The sequence below is a fragment of the Oncorhynchus clarkii genome, chromosome 26 (assembly GCF_045791955.1).
Source record: "Oncorhynchus clarkii lewisi isolate Uvic-CL-2024 chromosome 26, UVic_Ocla_1.0, whole genome shotgun sequence".
NCBI classification, from domain to species: domain Eukaryota; kingdom Metazoa; phylum Chordata; class Actinopteri; order Salmoniformes; family Salmonidae; genus Oncorhynchus; species Oncorhynchus clarkii.
In genome coordinates, this window is record NC_092172.1 from 28,645,162 (window position 1) to 28,670,001 (window position 24,840).

Below are 24,840 nucleotides of genomic sequence, written 5' to 3' on the forward strand. Positions count from 1 at the left end.
CCAGCCTGTCTTCAGGAGAACAGTGTCCATTCCTGTCATTCTGTCCCACATGCTTCATAGATAGTCTTAACCTCATAGAGATAAACACCCACTCTGCAGACAGCTGATTCTGTGTGTGTGGACTGAGTGATGACCGATGGGCTCTGGACAGCTGGACTGCTCATTTGAACCCTGAGACCAGTGACAGATAAAGAGTCAGTCACAAGAATTTATCATGAAGGGAAACTGAAGTGTAAAGGATGGCTTGCAGACCGGTATCAGTTACTGATTTGTAGTAGAGTAAGGATGGCTAGTTGGCTGTGTTGATGAGGGGACTTTCCACTATACATTTCTTCTATACATTCATGTTACAAGACAATATTTTCTCACAACCATTTATTTCTGTAAATCTGTAGGCAATGTTTTACTTCCCATCACATCAATGCTTCCGTTGATAGAAGTGGTGACTAAGCTCCTGTATTTAGAACTGTTAAACATATGATTTTAGACTGAGAAAACGACATACAAATAATGCCCTATAGAGTGTTCATGGGTGTATTCTGCTCTGCTGTCCCAAGTGGCTTACACATTACTCTGTGTTCCCCATAGGGCTCTGGTCAAAAGTAGTGTACTATTATGGGGATAGGGTACCGTTTTAGGACACAACCCCACTAGCTACAGCTACAGTTGTCTCACTGAGAGGCTATAGCAGAGCACTGCTGGTAAGGTAGGGTTAGCTGTATTATTCTACTAGAGCCCGTGGGGTTAGAGCTATGAGAGACATGTAACAACAAACTGGGCTATTTTAAAGTGGGAGTTGGCAGTCCTTTATGTAGGGAATGACTGTGTGTTTTCCACAGCCTCTAGCTTGCCCGGTAACAATGAATCCCCTCTCTCCTGATTGGGCTGCTACAGTGTATTAGCTTCTGTTGAAAGACAAACAGTCCTCAAAGACTGTCTCCCAAATGGCATGTTATCCCCTATATAATGAACCCTTTGGGCCCTGATCAAAAGTAGCGCACTATACAAGGAATAGGATGCAATTTGGGACTAACCCTAAGTCTTTAGGAGAGTGTCACTGTATTGTATAATAGCTTGACTTGAGGAATTAACAGAATGCACAAAAACAACACAACTTCCTAACACAACTCTCTGAAGTAAGTCATGACCTGATGTGCAATTATGTTGTATCTATTTGTCACTTTGCCTTGTTATACCTGTATCCAAAGAATGTTCACCTGTTGCTGTTTCTGTCTGCCCTGTTTCTGGATCCACCTTTTGTGCCAATGTTGTGTCAGTTTGATTGTCCAATTGGTGGCCCCCCTCCTCTGTACAGATGTAGGATCTTAATTTGATCACTCTTTTGTTGCTGAGAATTACAAACGTGTAGTGTATTTGAGCTTTAAAAATGCTTCTAAAGTTTGTAATTTCCACTTTGAAATTTGCCCTAAAGAAAAATGTATCAACCCCTACAAGAATGTTCAAGAATTATAATCCATGTAATAATTCACATTTCCTGTTGCTGTAGGATTATTTTTCTGCTGTAGCTGGTGAACATTAAGATCCTACATCTGTACTGTACAGTGCTCCTCTGCCCCTCACTGTTGTGCTGTAATCACCCTCTACTAACCCTAACCACAAGAAAAAAATGGATGAGGGTAGATAATAACAACAAAATGGAACAGTCCATTTAAATAACGTTCTCCTAGGTAGCTCAAGATGTTCTGAAAAACTTGAAGGAAAATAAAACTGGGATGTAAAATACTTCAGTAATTCAGAATTCTGAAGAATAGTGCTAGTGAATTTGGATATAATTTGGATATAGTTGTCTTTTTTTTTTTAGATGACAGTAATTTAACAATTTATGTATATATCAAAAATATTCACAATCTCACTTCAGTCCTCTCAATCAGTATATCTTCATCTCCATAGCAGATTACAAAGGGAAACCCAGACGCGAGCTGCCCAGTCACACGAGCCTACCAGACAAAGCTAAATACCTTTTATACTCGCTTCGAGTCAAGGAACACTGAAGCATGCACGAGAGCACCAGCTGTTCTGGATGACTGTGTGATAACACGCTCGGTAGCTGATGTGAACAAAACCTTTAAACAGGTCAGTATTCGCAAAGCCGCGGGGCCAGATGGATTACCAGGACGTGTACTCAAAGCATGCGCGGACCAACTGTCAAGTGTCTTCACTGACATTTTCAACCTCTCCCTGACCTGTAATTCTGTAAGTCTGTAGTACCTACATGTTTCAAGCAGACCACCATAGTCCCTGTGCCCAAGGAAGCGAAGATAACCTTCCTTAAATGATTACCGCCCGTGGCACTCACGTCGGTAGCCATGAAGTGCTTTGAAAGACTGGTCATGGCTCACATCAACAGCATCCTCCCGGACACACTAGACCCACTCCAATTCACATACCGCCCCAACAGATCTACAGTTGACGCAATCTCAATCACACTCCACACTGCCCTTTCTCACCTGGACAAAAGGAACACCTATGCAAGAATGCTGTTCATTGACTACAGCTCAGCGTTCAACACCATAGTGCCCACAAAGCTCATCACTAAGCTAAGGACTCAGGGACTAAACACCTCCCTCTGCAAATGGATCCTGGACTTCCTGACGGGCCGCCCCCAGGTGGTAAGAGTAGGCAACAACATGTCTGCCACGCTGAACCTTAACACTGGCGCCCCTCAGGGGTGAGTACTTAGTCCCCTCCTGTATTCCCTGTTCACCCACGACTGTGTGGCCAAACATGACTCCAAAACCATCATTACGTTTGCTGACAACACAACAGTGGTAGGCCTGATCACCGACAACGATGAGATGGCGTATAGGAAGGAGGTCAGAGAACTGGCAGTGTGGTGCCAGGACAACAACCTCTCCCTCAATGTGAGCAAGACAAAGGAGCTGATCATGGACTACAGGAAAACATTAACGGGGCTGTAGTGGAGTGTGTCGAGAGTTTCAAGTTCCTTGGTGTCCACATCACCAACAAACTATCATGGTCCAAAATACCAAGACAGTCTTGAAGAGAGCACGACAAAACCTTTTCCCCCGCAGGAGACTGAAAAGATTTGGCATGGGTCCCCAGATCCTCAAAAAGATTCTACAGCTACACCATCAAGAGCATCCTGACCCTTTGCATCACCGCCTGTTATGGCAACTGCTTGGCATCTGACCGTAAGGCGCTACAGAGAGTAGTGTGAACGACACAGTACATCACTGGGGCCAAGCTTCCTGCCATCCAGGACCTATACAATAGAGGTCAGAGGAAAACCCATAAAATTATCAGAGACTCCAGTCACCCAAGTTATAGACTGTTTTCTCTGCTACCGCACGGCAAGCAGTACCGGAGCGCCAAGTCTAGGACCAAAAGGCTCCTCAACAGCTTCTACCCTCAAGCCATAAGACTGCTGAACAATTAATAAAATCGCCACCGGACAATTTACATTGACAGCCCCCCCCCCTCCTTTTGTACACTGCTGCTACTCACTGTTTATTATCTATGCATAGTTACTTCACCCCCACCTACATGTACAAATTACCTCAACTAACCTGTACCCCCGCACACTGACTCTGTACTGGTGCCCCCTGTATATAGCCTCATTGTTATTCTTATTGTGTTACTTTTTAGTATTACTTTTATTTTAGTCTACTTGGTAAATATTTTCTTAACTGCACTGTTAGTTAAGGGTTTGTCAGTTAGCATTTCATGGTAAAGTCTACACTTGTTGTATTCAGCGCATGTGACAAATAAAGTTTGATTTGATGTGATTTGAGAGAAAGATTGACCTATAGCGTACTTGAAAGAGCTACAGAGACTAGATGGCTGTGTTTTGAAATGTATAACCAACCCACTGATAAGCATGTGCAACTTAATTTCCCCATTAGTGGTAAGGAAACCGTTCATCTGATTAAGTTAATCTGATAAACAATATATCAAACAGAACTGGATCCACAAATTCTTCTTCCTCTTCTTTTCCCCAGTGTCATTAAACACAATCTAACATCTTATCAGTCAGTCATTGTTGTTTGTATGATTATTAACACTGTCCAGACAGTGACTAAGTAGACACATTTCTAACTATGAAATATGAAGTATATATTCACAATGACTTAGTTGAGCACTTCACCATCCTTTATAAATGTGTAAGGACAAGACAAATCAAAGTTTATTGGTCACATGCACCGAATACAGCTGGTGTAGACTACAGTAAAATGCTTACTTATGAGGCCATTCCCAACAATGCAGAGTTAAAAAGTAAGACAAATATTTTCTAAATAGAAAAGGAAAAGGTAACACAATAAAAACAATAACGAGGCTATATACAAGCAGATCATGGATCAGTTCAAATGAGCTAGACAAACTAACACCAAGTTATTATACAATACACAGTATTACAGTATCAAATCAAATGTAACTTAACTGCCTAAGGCTCTGGTATAGTTGTGTACCCACCTTAGTGGTGGTTGGTACAGTAGCAGGCTAGCAGCATCTCTGTTGTGGACCCTGGTGTCCGTTGAGAGTCTAACCAGTGTTGACAGCTACTGTAGCTAGCTGACTAGTGTTCTTACACACACCCAAATGCTCACTCACATACACACACTCACGTTTAGGTATTCGAGCTCGAGTGCGTTTGAATCTGTGCTTGCATGCACGCGCACACAGTCTTGTTTTTGTGAACTTTCAGGGACTATTTTATTCCCATTTAAAATCCTACTAACTCTTACCCTTAACCTAACCCTAACCTTAACCTTACCCTAACCCTAACCCTAACCTTAAACCCAAACCCTAACCCTAACCTTAAACCCTAACCCTAACCTTAACCTAACCCTAACCTTAACCCCAAACCCTAACCCTAACCTTAAACCCTAAGCCTAACCTTAACCCCAAACCCTAAACCTAACCCTTAAGCCTAAAATAGCATTTGAACAATTTATTTTTGATCTTGTTTTCCTACCTTGTCAGAACATTCTGGTGAGTTGTCAGGACATTGTGATCCTGATAATGTAGGAAAACATGTACACTCTCTCTCTCTCACACACATTGCCTTTGAACAGCACTAATCAGAACAGCATCTCTGCCAGCTAACCACACGAGGTAGAGCCATAGAGAGGTCTAAGCTGCATGACTTCTCTGCTGCTTAATAAAGTCTTAAATGTTCATTTAAGGAGAAGTTTAGCAAAGAGGCTTTCATACCGAATGAGCTAATAGGGTGACAAAGTGTTTTTCATGGATAAGCAGCTTTGGTGATTGCTGACATGTTGTGATTGCTGACAAGTTTTCTTGCTTTCTTTTGCATTATTGGTTATATAAATGGTTAGCCACTGAAAAGTCACAACCACAGAGTCTAGAGCCCAGATTCAACCTTATTAAGAAAAAATGTATTCGTAAGTGCAAATTTCCTTAAGTTATACTTAATGTGTATTCCTCAATAAAGTTATTGGAAATGTTCTCAAGTTTCTTCCTAAGAAAAAAAATTATGTTCTTGGATTTCTTCTTGGAAACGTTTTTATTTCCAAGATACCTAAACCCTTGTCTTAAACTCAGGGCAGTGAGAGATTAAGCTAATGAAAGTAATTGAGCATGTTTAAGTCATTTACAAACTTCATATGAAACTTTCAGTATTGGTTGTTTTCAACTGAAGAACATGTTTTAGAACACTAATCTCAGTTTGAAATATGCTAGGATGATTGTCATTACTAGCTAGATTGGTTGCCTAGTTGCAATCATCTTAAGAAGATTGAAGTTTGCAAGAAGATATTTGAGAAGCCTGTAAGAAAAAAATGAAATCTTAAGATCGTTTTTTTTTCTTAATGAAGAAGCTTCTTAAGTTTTTGTGTTAGAAGTGTTCTGTGAATCTGGGTCCAGAACATCTATTGGGTTCTTTTGATGCTGATGCTCACTGTGCCGTTCTTAGAGATGAGAAGATTCTGACTGTTGTCTGGGACCAGCAAGGTCGCAAGTCACCAACTGTGTTGGGTGTGGACACTGGTTCTGTGTCAGTCAGACTCTAGTCTAGGGTATAGTTCTGTGTCAGTCAGACTAGTCTAGGGTATAGTTCTGTGTCAGTCAGACTAGTCTAGGGTATAGTTCTGTGTCAGTCAGACTCTAGTCTAGGGTATAGTTCTGTGTCAGTCAGACTAGTCTAGGGTATAGTTCTGTGTCAGTCAGACTCTAGTCTAGGGTATAGTTCTGTGTCAGTCAGACTAGTCTAGGGTATAGTTCTGTGTCAGTCAGACTCTAGTCTAGGGTATAGTTCTGTGTCAGGCAGACTCTAGTCTAGGGTATAGTTCTGTGTCAGGCAGACTAGTCTAGGGTATAGTTCTGTGTCAGTCAGACTAGTCTAGGGTATAGTTCTGTGTCAGGCAGACTAGTCTAGGGTATAGTTCTGTGTCAGTCAGACTAGTCTAGGGTATAGTTCTGTGTCAGTCAGACTCTAGTCTAGGGTATAGTTTTGTATCAGTCAGACTCTAGTCTAGGGTATAGTTCTGTGTCAGTCAGACTCTAGTCTAGGCTATAGTTCTGTGTCAGTCAGACTAGTCTAGGGTATAGTTCTGTGTCAGTCAGACTAGTCTAGGGTATAGTTCTGTATCAGTCAGGCTCTAGTCTAGGGTATAGTTCTGTCAGTCAGACTAGTCTAGGGTAGTTCTGTGTCAGTCAGACTCTAGTCTAGGGTATAGTTCTGTCAGTCAGACTCTAGTCTAGGGTATAGTTCTGTGTCAGTCAGACTCTAGTCTAGGGTATAGTTCTGTGTCAGTCAGACTAGTCAGACTTGTCTTAGTGGTTGTTTTTATGGTGGCACACAGCAGCACTGATCATAGGACTTTACACAAAAAGACAACCTCAATTGGTGCCCCACCCTAGTGCTTACTAGACCATTTGGACTTGCCTTTTCCTGTTTCCTTTGTTTGAATGGGACCACATTGAAAATACGGCAACTAAATGTGTGGTGGTTTTACTGGTGTGTTTAAAGCTTAATATTAATCTGCAAATATAGTATTTGTTAATACCTTGGCTAATAGTCTCTGCTTTGTATTAAATGTAAAAAGACAACGAAAGAAGCTGATGGAACTAGAAACAGAGTAAAGAATGATATGATCTTCCAAAATTCATTCTGCAGATGTAAGTTGGCCTGTAACTTCACTACACCAGTGATATGTTGACACTTCCAGTAATAGGCCTAGTTCAACGACCTCTTCAGTCAAGCACATATGAAACAACTTTATTATATGTCTGGATAGCTTTGGGAATGTGGGTAGTCATGTTATTTCTCTCTGTAAAAAGCTAAAGTGAGTGCTGCCAGTAATGTGCTGTCTAATAGTGACAAGGCGTTCAGACAGAGGTGACTGTTCAGTACATCAGGAGGAGGCGGGAAGCTCGGCAGGGTTGGCAGTCTGTCTCACTTTTTTGGCAGTCGTTTGATCTTGTGGCTCAGAGGCATTTTTGTGGAGGCACCGTTTGTTCGTTGACTTGTTGGGACCTGTCGTTGTAAATCCCTGTGTGCTGTTCTTTTCAGCGCAGTGGAACTCAGGGCTCTCTGTGAGTCGTTCATAACAGTTCTGTTCATCTTTAATCTGTTTTAATTAGACATCAAACGTCAGGTCAGGAGAACCCCCTCCGGACCATTCAACTTTACAAACGGCACCCGGTCCCCATACCCTCCATCCTTTTAATAAGACCGACTTGAGGAGGGTGTTGTGGTAGAGAGAGCGACATTTGGAAACATATAAGCGAACAGTACAGACACAGATAAAGGATTATATGTTGTTTTACAAGTTCAGCATCCTTCGGTCATTATTTAGAACTGATGCCATGATGGCATGCACATTGCAATGTAAACACAAACACAGTGACATCCTTCCTGTATTACAATGTTCTCACATGGCACTAACAGCAAACTGACACTAGAGGACAGTATTTGAATTGATCTTGTCTCTTTCCCTGCCCATTTTCAATGACATCATACTAGTGAGTGAGTGTTAGGTCTTTACACACTTATTCCCATCTAATCTCAGAAGTGGTACGAGGAGTTGACTCCCTCATCATTAGTGATTAAGTGGGATTTTTTTTCTAAATGTTTCAGAGCATATCATTTTGAGTTGCCATTATGTGTTGTTAGCATAATGACAAGACCATCATGGCCCATAGTAAATATCAATGTGCTGTACGTAGTTGTGAAATACTTTAAGATATATATGCTTACTGTGTGTTTACTGTGTGTGTGCTCTGGCCTCTGCTCTACAACCCACAGTGTATATGTATTTGTGCCTGCATACTTGCTTGTGTGTACTCGCTCCTGTGTGTGCACTCCCCCTCCGGTGTGTGTGTGTGTGTGTGTGTGTGTGTGTAGCCTCACTCTGTGTGTTCTGGACCAAGCCCCTCAGTGAGTGACAGTTTGCCCTGTGTGACAGTGTGTTCTGAATGGCGCCTGACTATGTCCCGAGCCAGAGATCACAGTACACTGCTCTCTGCACACACTGTGGCAGCATGGTCACCCTCAGCAGCACTGAGGTACTGAACACTGTGGTGCCGGAGACAGGTAAGTAGAGAAGCTTGGCACCACTGAACCAGCATGGGTCTAGTTTTAGAATAGATGCCGGAGAGAAGTTAGCATTTTGTGTCTCGTGTTCAGCCCTACTTATAGGGTACGGCAGTCGGGTAATTGTCTGTGGCTCAGGATGTTAGTAATGTAACCGGTTGGATTTGTGCTGCAAGCAAATGTTGTTTGAAGAGACTCAACGACTTGTCATGTTCTCTGATGATCCAAATGTCAGGATCCTAATTTCTAGAAATATATTGGTTTGTGTGTCGTGTATTATCATATTCACACAGATGCTGTGTGCACTGCCAGTAGCCCCAGGCTCATATCCTGCCTCAGCTTGATGTATCAAGAGAAACAGAGAACAGAGTTTAAACCAGAGAGAAATTTACTAAGCAACTTTTTTGTTGCATCGTTGCATGGTTTTTATGGCTATTGTACTGTAGTTATTATTAGTCATCCCTTTTCCTGTAACCTCTACAGATATCGCTAAACTTTATTTGTCTCAAATGTAATTTTTTGTGTTTTTATATTGCAACGTGTTGGTTGAGATGACAACAAACAGACTACTGTTTTACAATAGAGCACCAGCATGCATGAATGGGAACTGATCACAAACTGACTCTCTCATTATCACATTTCATACTTTACAATGACCCCTGTTTATCTTACCAAGGTACTGGTTGAAAATGTTATCCTTGCCTACTTTATAAATGTTTTATTTATCTTCTTCTATCTCTTTTTTCAGGCCATGGAAATCACAAGGAGGATAGTCCTTTCCTCAGCAGTGCAGATGCTGACAGGAAGACTGATTTCTATGACAGGAACCTGGCCTTGTTTGAGGTCTGTCTTTAAAGTAACAGTCCAGTGTTTCCAGATTCCTAGGAAATATGACCTATAATTAATTACAATTTGAGTGAAATAGTTTTCCTTCCAAAATTGTTTTAATTAAATATGTTAACTGCTTTTTTGTGTTTGAATGGTGGTGGGTGTTTGTTCTCCAAATTATGATTTGGCCACAGATTTGAGCATCAGATGAGTCAATAACATTATTTGGGTGTGAGTTAACAGAATAAAAGTGATATTTTCACAAGACAGTTATTTTAAGAGTGGCTCTCCGGGACACTGATACAAATACACAGCATATTACCTTTAAACATCAGTATTTGCTAATCTCAACTGCCTAGATCACTCCATAGACCACCACTCCATAGACCTCCTTCAACCTATACAAATTAAATTCCTTACACTGCACTATAACACCCTTTTACTGTAGGCTATTACACCCCAAAGACACATAGGGTACCCATCCACCTCTAACTGTTCCCTGTTCTGCTGTTCCTGTCCTGCAGGAGGAGTTGGACATCCGTCCCAAGGTGTCGTCCCTCCTCAGCCGGCTGGTCAACTACACCAACATTACCCAGGGGGCCAGGGAGCACGAGGAGGCCGAGAACACAGAGATGTCACTCAGGAAGGTCCCAAAGGTCAGAAGTCACCAAAACTACCTCTCTCTTCTTTTGAGATTCAAACAGGCTTTAGTCTCTCTCTCTCTCTACCCCCCTGTCTCTGCACATGTTTGGATCTGAGCTTGCATGCGTGTGCTTTGGGTTGAGTTGGTGCCTGTTTGTTACAGGCTCTGCCCTGTAGGCCCCCTGGTGAGAGTTTATCAATATTTTACCCAATCAATAATTCTGATCAATTAGCTATTTCCTGTGGGTCTATCTGTGCTACATACCATATTCAGAAAAACACACAAAAACATAGACACTGAAACACACTACTCACACAAATATGGAAAACTACAGCAGTACTATCATAGTTATCTTAACAACCAAATCACTCACATCTGTTTCCTGCCTTCGTGTCACTATTTATGTTTGGTTCCTTTTCTCTTCCTGATTGATATTAGATTAAGACTGTAATGATATAAATTATAATTCTTGTGAATTATTCCTCTCCCTCGCTCTCTCTGTTCTCTTTCTTAATTTCTCTTTCTTTGTCCCTTTCATTATTGTAATCCATCTCTCTCTCTGTTCTGTTTGTTCTCTCTCACTCTCTTTGTCTCACTTCATCTCTCTCTCTCTGCAGTCCCCCAACATGGGTACCCTGATGGGAGTCTACCTGCCCTGTCTACAGAACATCTTTGGTGTCATCCTGTTCCTTCGTCTAACGTGGATCGTGGGCACAGCCGGCATCGTCCAGTCATTCCTCATCGTCCTCATGTGCTGCTCATGTGTTAGTACACACACACACACACACACACACACACACACACACACACACACACACACACACACACACACACACACACACACACACATTGTGGATGCACACACAGGCACACTCACACACACACACACACACACACACACACACTGTCTGGCAATGTTAGAAGACATTGACACGCTGTTCTTGTCCACTTGCCAAACCCCCTGTTAAAACTGGGTCACCAGCTAGTTAACATTACCAGGCTGAATAGAACCCACAGCATTTCAATCAGTTTACACGCCCTGCTGTTTACTCCAAAGGACATGTAATATATTTGTGGTTTATGTCTCAACCTTTCCAATATGATTGATGAATTACGTTCAGTTGTCCAATGACAAGTTGCTAAGTGTGTTTATTATGTGGATAAAGAGCACAGTGTATTGGTTGATGGGCACAACATAAAACATCCAGAACTTTCTCATAAAGACAGACTGGCCTTATTTGTTGGTGTTCATATTCTCTTCTGTTTGACAGACAATGCTCACTGCCATGTCCATGAGTGCCATAGCTACAAATGGTGTTGTCCCAGGTGAGGGTACAGTACAAGCTTTGAAGACTGAGAATCCAAACTTACATTTTACACTTAAAACACTTTAGTTGTAACAGTTACATAAACATGACAATAACAAGATAATATCATTTTTATGACATGACTAACAAATGATCACACCGTCAGTCTATTCTGACCAGTTTCATCCATGTTAACTCTGTTCTGCTCACTGTTGTAGCCGGAGGGGCGTACTTCATGATCTCTCGTTCCCTGGGTGCTGAGTTTGGGGGGGCTGTAGGAATCTGTTTCTACCTGGGAACAACCTTCGCTGCTGCCATGTACATACTGGGAGCTATAGAGATCTTCCTGGTGAGTTATCATCTGCTCCCAAATGGCACCCTATTCCCTATTTAGTGCACTACTTTTGATCAGGACCTATAATTGTGCAATATGTAGGGAATAGGGTGCAATTTGGGATGCATCCAAAATATACCGCAGTAAAATAGGTCAATGTACTCAATCATATTGAGATGGAGTAAATTACATGTAAAAATGGGATCCAACAACATTAGCTGAACATACATTTGATCCACATAATGTTGCTGTTGTAGACTGTAGTATATGACTGATGTTCGTATATTCGGAGTACTCAAAATACATTTAAAGTGAAAGGCTTCTGTTCTGCTCTTACTGTATAGTGAATTGTAGAAGGAGCCATTATAAGTGCATTATGAATGCACACATAAGGTATTAAATGTGTGTATCTCACAGAAAGTGTACCTAAATTACTTCTGTTGTCATTGTCCTCTCCCAGAAATACCTGGTTCCCCAGGCGGCCATCTTCCATGCCAGCGACCACCATGGGGGCGACAGTGCCATCCTCAACAACATGAGGGTGTACGGCACCATCTGTCTCAGCCTCATGGCCGTGGTGGTCTTTGTGGGGGTGAAATACGTCAACAAGCTGGCCTCTCTCTTCCTGGCCTGTGTCATCATCTCTATCGTCTCCATCTACGCCGGGGCCATTAAGTCTGTTTTCCAACCACCTGACTTTTCGTAAGGCACTGAGGATTTTTTTTACTTCTTTGTCTAAACAGGAATTGGGAATAATGGTACAATTGATGTGGATTTAATTTTGTGTTAAGGATAAGTTTTTCCCTGACGGAAGCCAAAACACTTGCTGTTCCACTGGCTGGAATGGTCAATTGAGATAAAAGTCTATTTCCATTGTTGAACTTTGTCCTAAAGATCTAGCTACTGTACGCATACTGTAAATGTTTTTCAGTGTAGCTATAATATAGCTCATATCTGATCTAAAGTAGAGTGAAAACACACGTTATCATGACATGTTATCATCGCTCTGTTGATAATCAGAACCAATAATATTCCTCTTTTTCCAGGATCTGTATGTTGGGTAACAGGACACTGGTGAGAGATCAGTTTGACGTGTGTAGTAAGACGGTTCTAGAGGGCAATGTGACTGTACCTAGTCAGCTGTGGAGGAACTTCTGTAGCTCTGGCAACATAAGTAGTCCTCAATGTGACGACTACTTCAACCAGAACAACGTTACAGAGATACAGGGAATACCAGGACTGGCCAGCGGCATCATCAGAGGTAAAGACCAAAGTCTGAGGATGGACCATAGTTGTAATGATATGGCTATTACCACACTCCTGGGTCTAGAATACATATCTAAGATCAGCTTCACCCTCCCACAGTCCTAACCTTAACCATTAGTGGGGGGAAATGTATAACTGACCCACGATTTGCGTCTGGGGGCAACTTCATTCATTATAGCCAATGGGGGCCAGCCAGCTAGGGGGCAGCAGAGCCACACATTTTTATTTCACATTTACTTAACCAGGTAGGCTAGTTGAGAACAAGTTCTCATTTACAACTGCGACCTGACCAAGATAAAGTAAAGCAGTGCGACACAAACAACAACACAAAGCTACACATGGAATAAACAAACATGCAGTCAATAATACAATAGAAAATGTCTATATACAGTGTGTGCAAATGAGGTAGGATAAGGGAGATAAAGGCAATAAATAGGCCATAGTGGCAAAATAATTACAATATAGCAATTAAACACTGGAGTGATAGATGTGCAGAATATGAGTGTGCAAGTAGAGATACTGGGGTGCAATGGATGAAAATAAATAACAGTATGGGGGATGAGGTAGTTGGATCAGCTATTTAAAGATGAGCTACGTACAGGTGCAGTGATCTGTGAGCTGCTCTGACAGCTGGTGCTTAAAGTTAGTGAGGGATATATGGGTCTCCAGCTTCAGTGATTTTTGCAGTTCGTTCCAGTCATTGGCAGCAGAGAACTGGAAGGAAAGGCGGCCAAAGAAGGAATTGGCTTAGGGGGTGACCAGTGAGATATCAATTCACATATGGTGTCCAGGACACAGCTGGGGCCAAAAGGTGCTCTATAGCAAGCGGCAACGGTGAGAGACTTGTTTCTGGAAAGGTGGATTTCTAACAGACCTGGATAGTAGGACAGAACTCTGCAGGCTAACTCCGCCCTCTTTTGGCAGTTCTATCTTGTCGGAAAATGTTATAGCTAGGGATGGAAATTTCAGTTTTTTTTGTGGCCTTCCTAAGCCAGGATTCAGACACGGCTAGGACATCCGGGTTGGCAGAGTGTGCTAAAGCAGTGAATAAAACAAAAACTTAGGGAGGAGGCTTCTAATGTTAACATGCATGAAACCAAGGATTTTACGGTTACAGAAGTCAACAAATGAGAGCGCCTGGGGAATGGGAGTGGAGCTGGGCACTGCAGGGCCTGGGTTAACCTCTACATCACCAGAGGAACAGAGGAGGAGTAGGATAATGGTACAGCTAAAGGCTATAAGAACTGTACGTTCGGAACAGGGAGTAAAATAAAAAGGTTTCTGGTCACGGTAGAGTAGATTCAAGGCATAATGTACAGACAAAGGTATGGTAGGATGTGAATACAGTGGAGGTAAACCTATGCATTGAGTGACGATGAGAGAGATATTGTCTCTAGAAACATCATTTAAATCAGGTGAGGTCACTGCATGTGTGGGAGGTGGAACTAAAGGGTTAGCTAAGGCATATTGAACAGGGCTAGAGGCTCTACAATGAAATAAGTCAATAATTACTAACCAAAACAGCAATGGCCAAGGCATATTGACATTAGGGAGAGGCATGCATAGCCGCGTGATCATTGGGTCCAGTGAGTAGCTGGGCGGGCTGGAGATACGGCGATTCAGACAGCTAGCGGGCCGGGGCTAGCAGAAGGGCCTTAGAGAGATGTTGCGACGGAAGAAGTCAGTTGTAGCCCCTTCGTACGGTTACGTCAGCAGATCAGTCGTGATGGATCAGCAGGGCTCCCTGTAGTAGAAGAGTCCAGGCCAATTGGCAAAATAAGTATAGTAGCCAACAAAAAAAAATTGGCTGATGGACTTCTTCAGCTAACAGTCCAGTGTGCTCTAGACAGCTAGCGGGCCGCGGCTAGCAGGCTAGCAGATGGGCATACAGGGGACGTCACGACGGGGGAGCCAGTTGAAAAACTCCCTCGGCGGATTACGTCGGTAGTTCAGTTGTGAACGATCGGCGGGGCTTCGTATCGGCAAAAAAAGGGGTCCAGGCCAATTGGCAAAATAGGTATTGTAGCCAAATGCTGATGGACCTCTTCAGCTAGCCGGGAGATGGGCCTAGCATAGTTAGCTAGCTAGCTTCTGTTGGGGTTCCGGGTCTGAAGTAAAGAAAATGGCAGATCCATACCACATTGGGTGAGATGGGTTGCAGGATAGTATGTTGTAGTTGGAGTTAAGAAAAATATAAAAAATACGCAAAGAAAAAAATATATATACCTGGGACACAACAAGACGAAGACAAAAGACGCCAGACTGCTACGCCATTTTACAATAGTGATGACATGTAAATTACAGTAAAACATAGCTAAATCACTACAAACATGTTGTACAAATTCTATCTAAAAAGTGAATTTATATACTTTGTAAAACATTTTCTGTTATTATAACAATAATTTGTGATGCTGTAGAGCTTTGGTGGGTGTTGCCGTGCCATTAGGTGGATGCCATTACGTTGCTTACTTTGTGGATGGGATGCTAGCATTTCTATAAACTTGGTTCCTGATGTATGTTTTAGATAACATGTGGGGAGACTACCTGGAGAAGGGTCAGATCTTGGAGAAGGCAGGTCTGCCCTCAGTAGACGTCCACGGGGCTGTGGAGAGTGTCGGCTTGTACGTCTCAGCTGACATCGCTACCTCCTTCACCCTCCTGGTGGGAATCTTCTTTCCCTCCGCCACAGGTAAGACCTGGCAACCCAGATCCATAACTGGCAACCCAGACCATGAACTGGCAACACCAGACCAATAAACCAGCTGGCAACCCAGAGACATTTTTGTTCACTGATTGGTTGAGTCAACATTCTGAGAGTTGTCAGTAACTGATGTGTGTCCTTCATGTCCCTGTACTGTAGGTATCATGGCAGGCTCCAACAGATCAGGAGATCTGAAAGATGCTCAGAAGTCCATCCCTATTGGAACCATCTTGGCTATAACCACTACTACCCTTGTCTGTATCCTTTCATGGAGTCAGTAGTAAAATCAAATCAACATGTATTTGTCACGTGCACAGGATACAGCAGGTGTAAACGGTACAGTGAGATGCCTACTTGCAAGCTCTTCCTCATCCATATCAATAGGCAGTGTTCTCCCCAAGTTGTTCAATGTCTAGATGCATCTGTCTTGCATACTGCATGTGTTTCTGTGTGTTCCTTAACATCCTGTCTTCCATACTGCATGTGCTTCTGTGTGTTCCTTAACATCCTGTCTTCCATACTGCATGTGCTTCTGTGTGTTCCTTAACATCCTGTCTTCCATACTGCATGTGTTTCTGTGTGTTCCTTAACATCCTGTCTTCCATACTGCATGTGCTTCTGTGTGTTCCTTAACATCCTGTCGTCAGATTTCAGCTCTGTGGTTCTGTTTGGGGCCTGTATTGAAGGAGCGGTCCTAAGGGACAAGTAAGTGAACTTGTCTGTAGCATTAGGCCACATCTTTGACATCACAAGATATATTCAAGTCCAGACAATAGCCTGTCTGCTTCTCAACAACATACAGTACAAGCTTGTAATTATATTTGTTAGTATGGCAAAGCACTTCAGATGCTGTGTTTGTTGGTATTGATAATGGCCCCGCTAACAGGTCCATGTCCTCTCCTTTCCTGTAGGTTTGGGGATGCAGTCAGTAAGAACCTGGTTGTGGGGACTCTGTCCTGGCCCTCCCCCTGGGTCATCGTGATTGGCTCCTTCTTCTCCACCGTGGGGGCGGGACTACAGTCCCTGACTGGCGCCCCTCGTCTCCTACAGGCCATCGCCAAGGACAACATCATCCCCTTCCTCAGGGTAGGACCAGCCACCTTGGCAGGTAGCCTAGCGGTTAAGAGCATTGGGTCAGTGACCGAAAGGTTGCTGGTTCAAATCCTAGAGCCGACTAGGTAAAATAATATACCCATGTCCTCTTGAGCAAGGCACTTACTTAATTACGCCTGTAAGTTGCTCTGGATAAGAGTGTCAGCTCAAATGTTTAAAAAAATCAATCGTACACTGGCTATCCTTATGTCTTTGTGGGTGGAGCTGTATTGTACATACACACAGTGTAATTTCTATAGAATGCAAAGCATCTAGTGGCCTGAAAAACAGCCATAATTCAAGGTTTCTCTAGCTGACACGACTGTTTGTACACATTGCTTGAAACATTGCTCGGCTCTATGCCCATGTATGCTCACAGTGGCCCTACTATTAGATACATTATGATACACAACTAAAAACTACAGTGAACAAGAGAATAGAGTTATAGTTGTATTTCCTTACTCATTTGAATGAAGCTGAACATATGAGTTCATTTGCATTCCCACATGTAAAGTATTGTTGGTAGAAGAGGATTAGCTATATAAAAGGACATTATGTAACCCTGTTCTAGGATCAGCTTAAGCGACCATGAAAATTCTGGTAAAAAATAAATTAAATTAAACTGGCCTAGGACCAGTACTTAGAGGCCCAATGCACCAGTTTTTCAATCAATAACAAATCATTTCTCGGTAACAATTAAGTACCTTACAATAATATTTTTCCATTAAAAGCAACAAAAATAGATTTTTTTTAGCAAAAACATTTTTCTCAAGCAAGAATTTAGCCAGGACTGTCTGAGAGTGGTCCAAGTGGGGAGGGGAAAACTGAAAACTAGCTGTTATTGACAGAGAGGTTGGAACTCTATTTGTTATTGGTCTATTAAAGTTGCACTATGCTGAAATCGCTCCGCCATTTCCTGGTTGCAAAAATTCTAATAGTTCACCTAATTTCAGTTTATGTGATTAAACAAGCACACGTATAGTGTAGAGAATCATTGTACCACCGTTGTGAAATATATTTTCCATGACCAAACATATTGTATTTTCAGCTTTTTGAAGCTGGTGTACAAAACTGAAAGTAGAAGACATAACAAAACTTAAGAACTGGAAGCATAGAAATAATGCACATAGAACACATTTACCACTTGTTAGATTTGCTTTCAATGTAAATGACGGATCTATAGCTCACATTTCTATGTGAATTCAGTCGGGTCGCCCAAAAGGTTACATATTACAACTTTAACCAATTTGCTGCCTGGTGATGTCACCAGACAAGCCGAAACCCCCGCCCATGCAAACCTGCTGATTAGGAGGTCCTGTGTAGATTGTATTTTCAATCAGTAACTATCAGGAAATAACACTGATCAAATCAAATCAAATCAAATCAAATCAAATTTATTTATATAGCCCTTCGTACATCAGCTGATATCTCAAAGTGCTGTACAGAAACCCAGCCTAAAACCCCAAACAGCAAGCAATGCAGGTGTAGAAGCACGGTGGCTAGGAAAAACTCCCTAGAAAGGCTCAAATGTTTTCACATACCTCCTTACAGTATTAGTTTCATCAGCTGTTGTACAATCTGATATGAAACACAGGGAAAAAATGAATTTTGACTGCACTGGGCCTTTAAGGCCACTTAATCCATAAATGATCGGTCCCCTTGGCTACAATACAACAATCAAACAGAAGAAAAAAAAATAATAATAAAAAAAAAAACATCACAGGAAGAAAAAAAAATCATTTCTAAAGTGTATATTTTTGAATTTTCTGGTGCAGGTGTTTGGTCATGGCAAGGCCAATGGGGAGCCAACCTGGGCACTGTTACTGACAGGACTCATTGCGGAGCTGGGCATCCTCATAGCCTCTCTGGACATGGTGGCCCCCATCCTCTCCATGTGAGTCACACACACACGAAACAGACTAAACACACACATCAAACACGATTATTTAAAAGCAGGCAAAAAGGGATTATTTCAAATCATATAATGGTCTGTTGGGTGAACTTGCTGAACCCGGGGCCTCCCGAGTGGCGCAGAAGTCTAAGGACACTAGAGATTCTAGGTCGCAGCCGGCTGTGACTGGGAGACCCATGTGGCGGCGCACAATTGGCCCAGCATTGTCCAGTTTAGGGGAGGGTTTGGCCGGCAGGGATGTCCTTGTCCCATTGCGCACTAATCAAATCAAATCAAATCAAATTTTATTTGTCACATACACATGGTTAGCAGATGTTAATGCGAGTGTAGCGAAATGCTTGTGCTTCTAGTTCCGACAATGCAGTAATAACAAGTAATCTAACTAACAATTCCAAAACTACTGTCTTGTACACAGTGTAAGGGGATAAAGAATATGTACATAAGGATATATGAATGAGTGATGGTACAGAGCAGCATAGGCAAGATACAGTAGATGGTATCGGGTACAGTATGTACAAATGAGATGAGTATGTAAACAAAGTGGCATAGTATAGTATAAAGTGGCTAGTGATACATGTATTACATAAGGATACCGTCGATGATATAGAGTACAGTATATACGTATGCGTATGAGATGAATAATGTAGGGTAAGTAACATTTATATAAGGTAGCATTGTTTAAAGTGGCTAGTGATATATTTACATCATTTCCCATCAATTCCCATTATTAAAGTGGCTGGAGTTGAGTCAGTGTCAGTGTGTTGGCAGCAGCCACTCAGTGTTAGTGGTGGCTGTTTAACAGTCTGATGGCCTTGAGATAGAAGCTGTTTTTCAGTCTCTCGGTCCCAGCTTTGATGCACCTGTACTGACCTCGCCTTCTGGATGATAGCGGGGTGAACAGGCAGTGGCTCGGGTGGTTGATGTCCTTGATGATCTTTATGGCCTTCCTGTGACATCGGGTGGTGTAGGTGTCCTGGAGGGCAGGTAGTTTGCCCCCGGTGATGCGTTGTGCAGACCTCACTACCCTCTGGAGAGCCTTACGGTTGAGGGCGGTGCAGTTGCCATACCAGGCGGTGATACAGCCCGCCAGGATGCTCTCGATTGTGCATCTGTAGAAGTTTGTGAGTGCTTTTGGTGACAAGCCGAATTTCTTCAGCCTCCTGAGGTTGAAGAGGCGCTGCTGCGCCTTCTTCACAATGCTGTCTGTGTGAGTGGACCAATTCAGTTTGTCTGTGATGTGTATGCCGAGGAACTTAAAACTTGCTACCCTCTCCACTACTGTTCCATCGATGTGGATAGGGGGGTGTTCCCTCTGCTGTTTCCTGAAGTCCACAATCATCTCCTTAGTTTTGTTGACGTTGAGTGTGAGGTTGTTTTCCTGACACCACACTCCGAGGGCCCTCACCTCCTCCCTGTAGGCCGTCTCATCGTTGTTGGTAATCAAGCCTACCACTGTTGTGTCGTCCGCAAACTGCGACACCTGTGGCGGGCCAGACGCAGTGCATGCTGACACGGTCGCCAGCTGTACGGTGTTTCCTTCGACACATTAGTGCGGCTGGCTTCCAGGTCAAGTGGGCATCATGTCAAAAAGCAGTGCGGCTCGGTTGGGTTGTGTTTCGGAGGACGCACGGCTCTCGACCTTCGCCTCTCCCGAGTCCGCACGGGAGTTGCAGCGATGAGACAAGACGATGAGACAGTGTGGAGAAAAAGGGGTAAAAAAATTAAATAAAAAAAATATTAATTAATGAACTTACTCCCATCAGCCAAAGTCATGAAGTTTACATGGGAGAAAACAGACTCTTGATGACTCTACTTCCCTTCTCAAACACTGTTAATAAACCATAAACACCTCACAGATGTTTAAAAAACATTATGGTCCTCCGAGGAGTAGTTTGGGCGGCAGGTAGCCTAGAGGGGCCAGTAACTGAAATGCTGCTGGTTCAAATCCCTGAGCTGACTAGGAAAATGATCTGTTGATGTGCCCCTGAGCAAGGCACTTAACCCTAATTGCCACCTGTATGTCACTCTGGATAAGAATGTCTGCTAAAATATACTTGAATCAAATCACTTGCATTTTAACAGCCACTTCACAAGTGAAACACCTCATTCCAGCCAGGCACTCTGTACACAATTAGCACAAGTGGCTTTGTGTGGAAGGTCAGCAAGTGCAGTGGTTCACAAACGGTGGGTCCGGTTATTTTATATATATATATATTGTGGCAACCTCTTCAAAGTTAGTAGCGTTTGTCACAAATTAAGTGGGAAACTGTTACCATAATCACCCCAGAATGAGAGTTCTTTCGAACAGGACAGAACCTGTGTGTTTGTTTATCCGTCCTGGTCCACCCAGGCCGCAGGCAAGGTCAAGGATTGCAGGGTATGGTACACGAATCGGTTTCTCGGTAGGTCCAGGTCCAAACGCCAACAAGTAAGTCCAAAATAGTCCAGCTCATACACGGTAAATCCAGCCGATATATATATATCGTTTCTGTCTCTATGGTTCACAGATCCTTCCAGCCCTCTCTCTCTCTTCCTGGTTTGTCTTGACCCTTTATCTGTGGGTCGGCCCCTCCCCCTCTTGCTTCTGGGAAGACCATTTTGTGATCTGATTGGGGTGGTCATTTTAGTGATCGGGCAGAGCCCCTTTTATTAGTTCTGCTCTCACATATCTGCCATTTATCACTCGACCCCCTTCTTTGCCACAATATATATATATATATATATATATATATATATATATATATATTAAGGAACTCAGTCCGGCTTTTAACTTACTGTTGAAAGTTATAATAGTAGAATGCACAAGGTAAAATGTTGAAATTGGGTAGTGCATCATCAGTATTCCTCTTGTCATGTCAGTCATTGAATACCTTAGACAGCTATTTATAACGTGTCAGAAATGTCCAGATCAACAAGCCTATTTCAGCTAATGTATTTTAGCTAGGTTTTTTAGCCCATAGATTTTGTAGTAATGTTTGAGTCACAGAAATATCACATGAATACACATTAGACATGGCATAATGTATAGAACTGTAGGAAATAAGCTTTAAACCTGAAAAAGATTACCTACGCCAACAAGAGGGGTGTGAACAGTTTGTGTCATGAACAGTGCTTGTGCCCATAGAAATAGACGTTGCGCACGTGCAGGATGTTCCTCAATGCTGGAAGGGGGGCCTGAGTGAAAGAGTTTGGGAACCCCTGACCTAGTGCAGTTTCTTGTGCTTCTGTGTTTTGCCATCAGTTGAGATGTATTTTAGCAGACTACCAGGCCTATACATCCTGCAACAAGTACATAACTGCAAAATTAATATATTGGAATATATTAATATATATATAATATATATTAATATATTTAAATTACTAAATTGGTTTGGACTGAATTACATTTTGTGGTGTGTGATTTTTTTTCTACAGGTTCTTCTTGATGTGCTATCTGTTTGTGAACTTAGCCTGTGCTGTGCAGACTTTACTACGGACACCAAACTGGAGGCCTAGGTTTAAATATTACCACTGGTAAGTACAGTACAGGTGTATGTGCGTGGCTGTATATCCGTGCATACTGTATGTGAGCGATGTGACACTCATTTGTATATGCGTGGGTGTTGGGTACACTTTCAATCCATTTGAATAATCACCTTTGCTTTCTCAGGTGACATATTGGGTAGCTTATCAAAATATCCTGTTGACTGACTGGAGGACTTTATGCAGACTCCAGCTATAGAGGCATTTTGTTCTCTGGTGTTCTGATGGTAACCTAGAAAGAAGGAACTTCACTGTAATAAGCTTCAGTAGCTGAACAAGTATAGCACCTGTTGTGGAAATTCACCACTGAAACTCAGTGTAAAGGAATCAATCTTTATTATCACGACCGGAGAGGTTCACATTCTCAATCCAAGTTTTATGAAAACTCTGAAACGGGATTTCCCTCTCAGTCCTTTTATAGTGCTATACAAATAAGTTATATAAGCATGATTTACATTATTCATTATTAACATTGGTTCCTGCATGTGACTGACGAGGCTTCTTCTCTCAAAGCTGGGACTTTGAAACTGAGATACTCCTTTTGATTCCCAGAACAATGTTCTGGGCGTTCTGCCAATTGGTCTAAGGAGGAGGTCACAGTCACCTGCACGAACCAAGATAGAGTGAGTGCTGTTTACAATTCAATGCTAGCTCTTCAGACAACAACATTTTCCCCTCACATTCCCTCCTTTTATCACTTTGTGATAATTATTGTTACATTTTAAGGTAAGCATTAGATTATGGCTTAAACTATCAAAGGAGGTTCTATCAAAATACGTCTATTAAAGTAAGCGGAATCAACACATAAAACCAGACACTTTATCCTTTCAAACGCCTTCACTCTGGGTTGTAAAATCTAATACACACACATACACAAGGGATCTGTAGACCCAGAGGTAAATAAATCTCTAAAGGTTTAACCATTGTTTCCATAGCTCTTACCACAATCGGGTTGCTTTGACCTGTTCTGTACTAACTGTCCCTGGGACATCAACTAGTAAAAATATCAAACCTGTTGTTTAACAAATCCCCTAGGGCCTTCAAAAGGTTGGTGCTGACTTATCAGCTCAATATTCGATACTAAAACATTTACTTGGATCTACTCCAATTCCGGACAGTGTTTCTTGTAATGGAAAAAGTTGGTTTTAGATGACATTACCTTCTTATTTAAATCACTGGTATATTCAAACTATCGAATTGAGTAATAATAATTGAAAATGGTCAAAAATGTATCTTGTTGGCCTCCCGGGTGGCGCAGTGGTCTAAGGCACTGCACTGCAGTGCTAGCTGCGCCACCAGAGACTCTGGGTTTGAGCCCAGGCTCTGTCGCAGCCGGCCGCGACCGGGAGGTCCATGGGGCGACGCAAAATTGGCCTAGCGTTGTCCGTGTTAGGGAGGGTTTGGCCGGTAGGGATATCCTTGTCTCATCGCGCACTAGCGACTCCTGTGGCGGGCCGGGTGCAGTGCACACTAACCAGGTCGCCAGGTGCACAGTGTTTCCTCTGACACATTTGTGCGGCTGGCTTCCGTGTTGGATGCGCGCTGTGTTAAGAAGCAGTGTGGCTTGGTTGGGTTGTGTTTTGGAGGATTCATGGCTTTCGACCTTCGTCTTTCCCGAGTCCGTATGGGAGTTGTATCGATGAGACAAGATATTAACTACTAACAATTGGATACCACGAAATTGGGGGTAAAATTCAAAATTTTAAAACAATTCTTATTCAATTATTCGTACCTCTGCCCCAAATTTCCCACAGTATTCCTTGAGTTTAGTGAGTACCACTCACGGTTACTGCCGGCTTATCTTTTGGTTCACAGGAAGCTTATCTTTAACTTAAACACCAGATGGCAGCCTCTAATATAATATCAGTCCCAATGCTCAATCCCCCTGTCAGTCATGTGACCTTGTATTGAAACATTTATTTCTACAAATTACTAAGATATTGCATTATTAGAGTGCTATTTGAAAGACGCTAATATTACCATTCACATACTGTCAACACTCCATTTTACTATCTTTATGACTGTCTTTATTTACCTATGCTAGTCTCCATATCGGTTTCCTTCAACTAGGACCCCTCTACTCTTCCCAATAGGAAAAACACTCTCAATCACTACTGCTATTACACACGGATCACTCTCAAACAATGCTCTGCTTTTACCCCTATTGTAAGGTTTAAACACAAACAAAACAAACATGATAACTTTCTCCTTATTGGAAGGCATTGTTTGCATTTTAGTCTACCCTAACAATGTTACTCTATATTTATTACCCATTTCTGTTGTATATTCACTCTCTGCTTCACACTCATTAAATGTCTATTATTTTGAGAGGAATATGTAATGCGCCGAAATTATAAAATACATCAGTCAATTTAGAAGGGGAGAGACACTTTGGAGGGAGCTTCCTTTTTAAGATAGCTCTCGAGACCCTTTAGACAGTCATACTCATCAGAACACTGAGGCTTTATTTCCCAGACCCTTTAGACAGTCATACTCATCAGAACACTGAGGCTTTATTTCCCAGACCCTTTAGACAGTCATACTCATCAGAACACTGAGGCTTTATTTCCCAGACCCTTTAGACAGTCATACTCATCAGAACACTGAGGCTTTATTTCCCAGACCCTTTAGACAGTCATACTCATCAGAACACTGAGGCTTTATTTCCCAGACCCTTTAGACAGTCATACTCATCAGAA

The 24,840-nt window shown here is 42.3% G+C and overlaps 1 protein-coding gene across 2 annotated transcripts in view; it reads left to right on the forward strand.

Moving 5' to 3' along the window:
• LOC139384457 (solute carrier family 12 member 4-like) overlaps positions 1-24,840 on the forward strand; it is a 40,347-nt gene that overhangs the window by 3,588 nt on the left and 11,919 nt on the right. Inside the window, exons 1-14 of one of the 2 annotated variants that reach the window (XM_071129229.1) lie at positions 8,380-8,536; positions 9,285-9,379; positions 9,889-10,020; positions 10,625-10,771; positions 11,279-11,333; positions 11,533-11,663; positions 12,109-12,350; positions 12,695-12,909; positions 15,439-15,603; positions 15,775-15,873; positions 16,263-16,320; positions 16,527-16,701; positions 18,483-18,601; positions 22,034-22,132. In XM_071129229.1, coding sequence (XP_070985330.1) covers positions 8,419-8,536; positions 9,285-9,379; positions 9,889-10,020; positions 10,625-10,771; positions 11,279-11,333; positions 11,533-11,663; positions 12,109-12,350; positions 12,695-12,909; positions 15,439-15,603; positions 15,775-15,873; positions 16,263-16,320; positions 16,527-16,701; positions 18,483-18,601; positions 22,034-22,132 — 1,850 coding nt within the window. In that variant the 5' untranslated portion in view covers positions 8,380-8,418. Of the gene's footprint in view, positions 1-8,379; positions 8,537-9,284; positions 9,380-9,888; positions 10,021-10,624; positions 10,772-11,278; positions 11,334-11,532; positions 11,664-12,108; positions 12,351-12,694; positions 12,910-15,438; positions 15,604-15,774; positions 15,874-16,262; positions 16,321-16,526; positions 16,702-18,482; positions 18,602-22,033; positions 22,133-24,840 lie in introns of those variants that run through there. The other variant, XM_071129228.1, reaches the window with a different exon arrangement.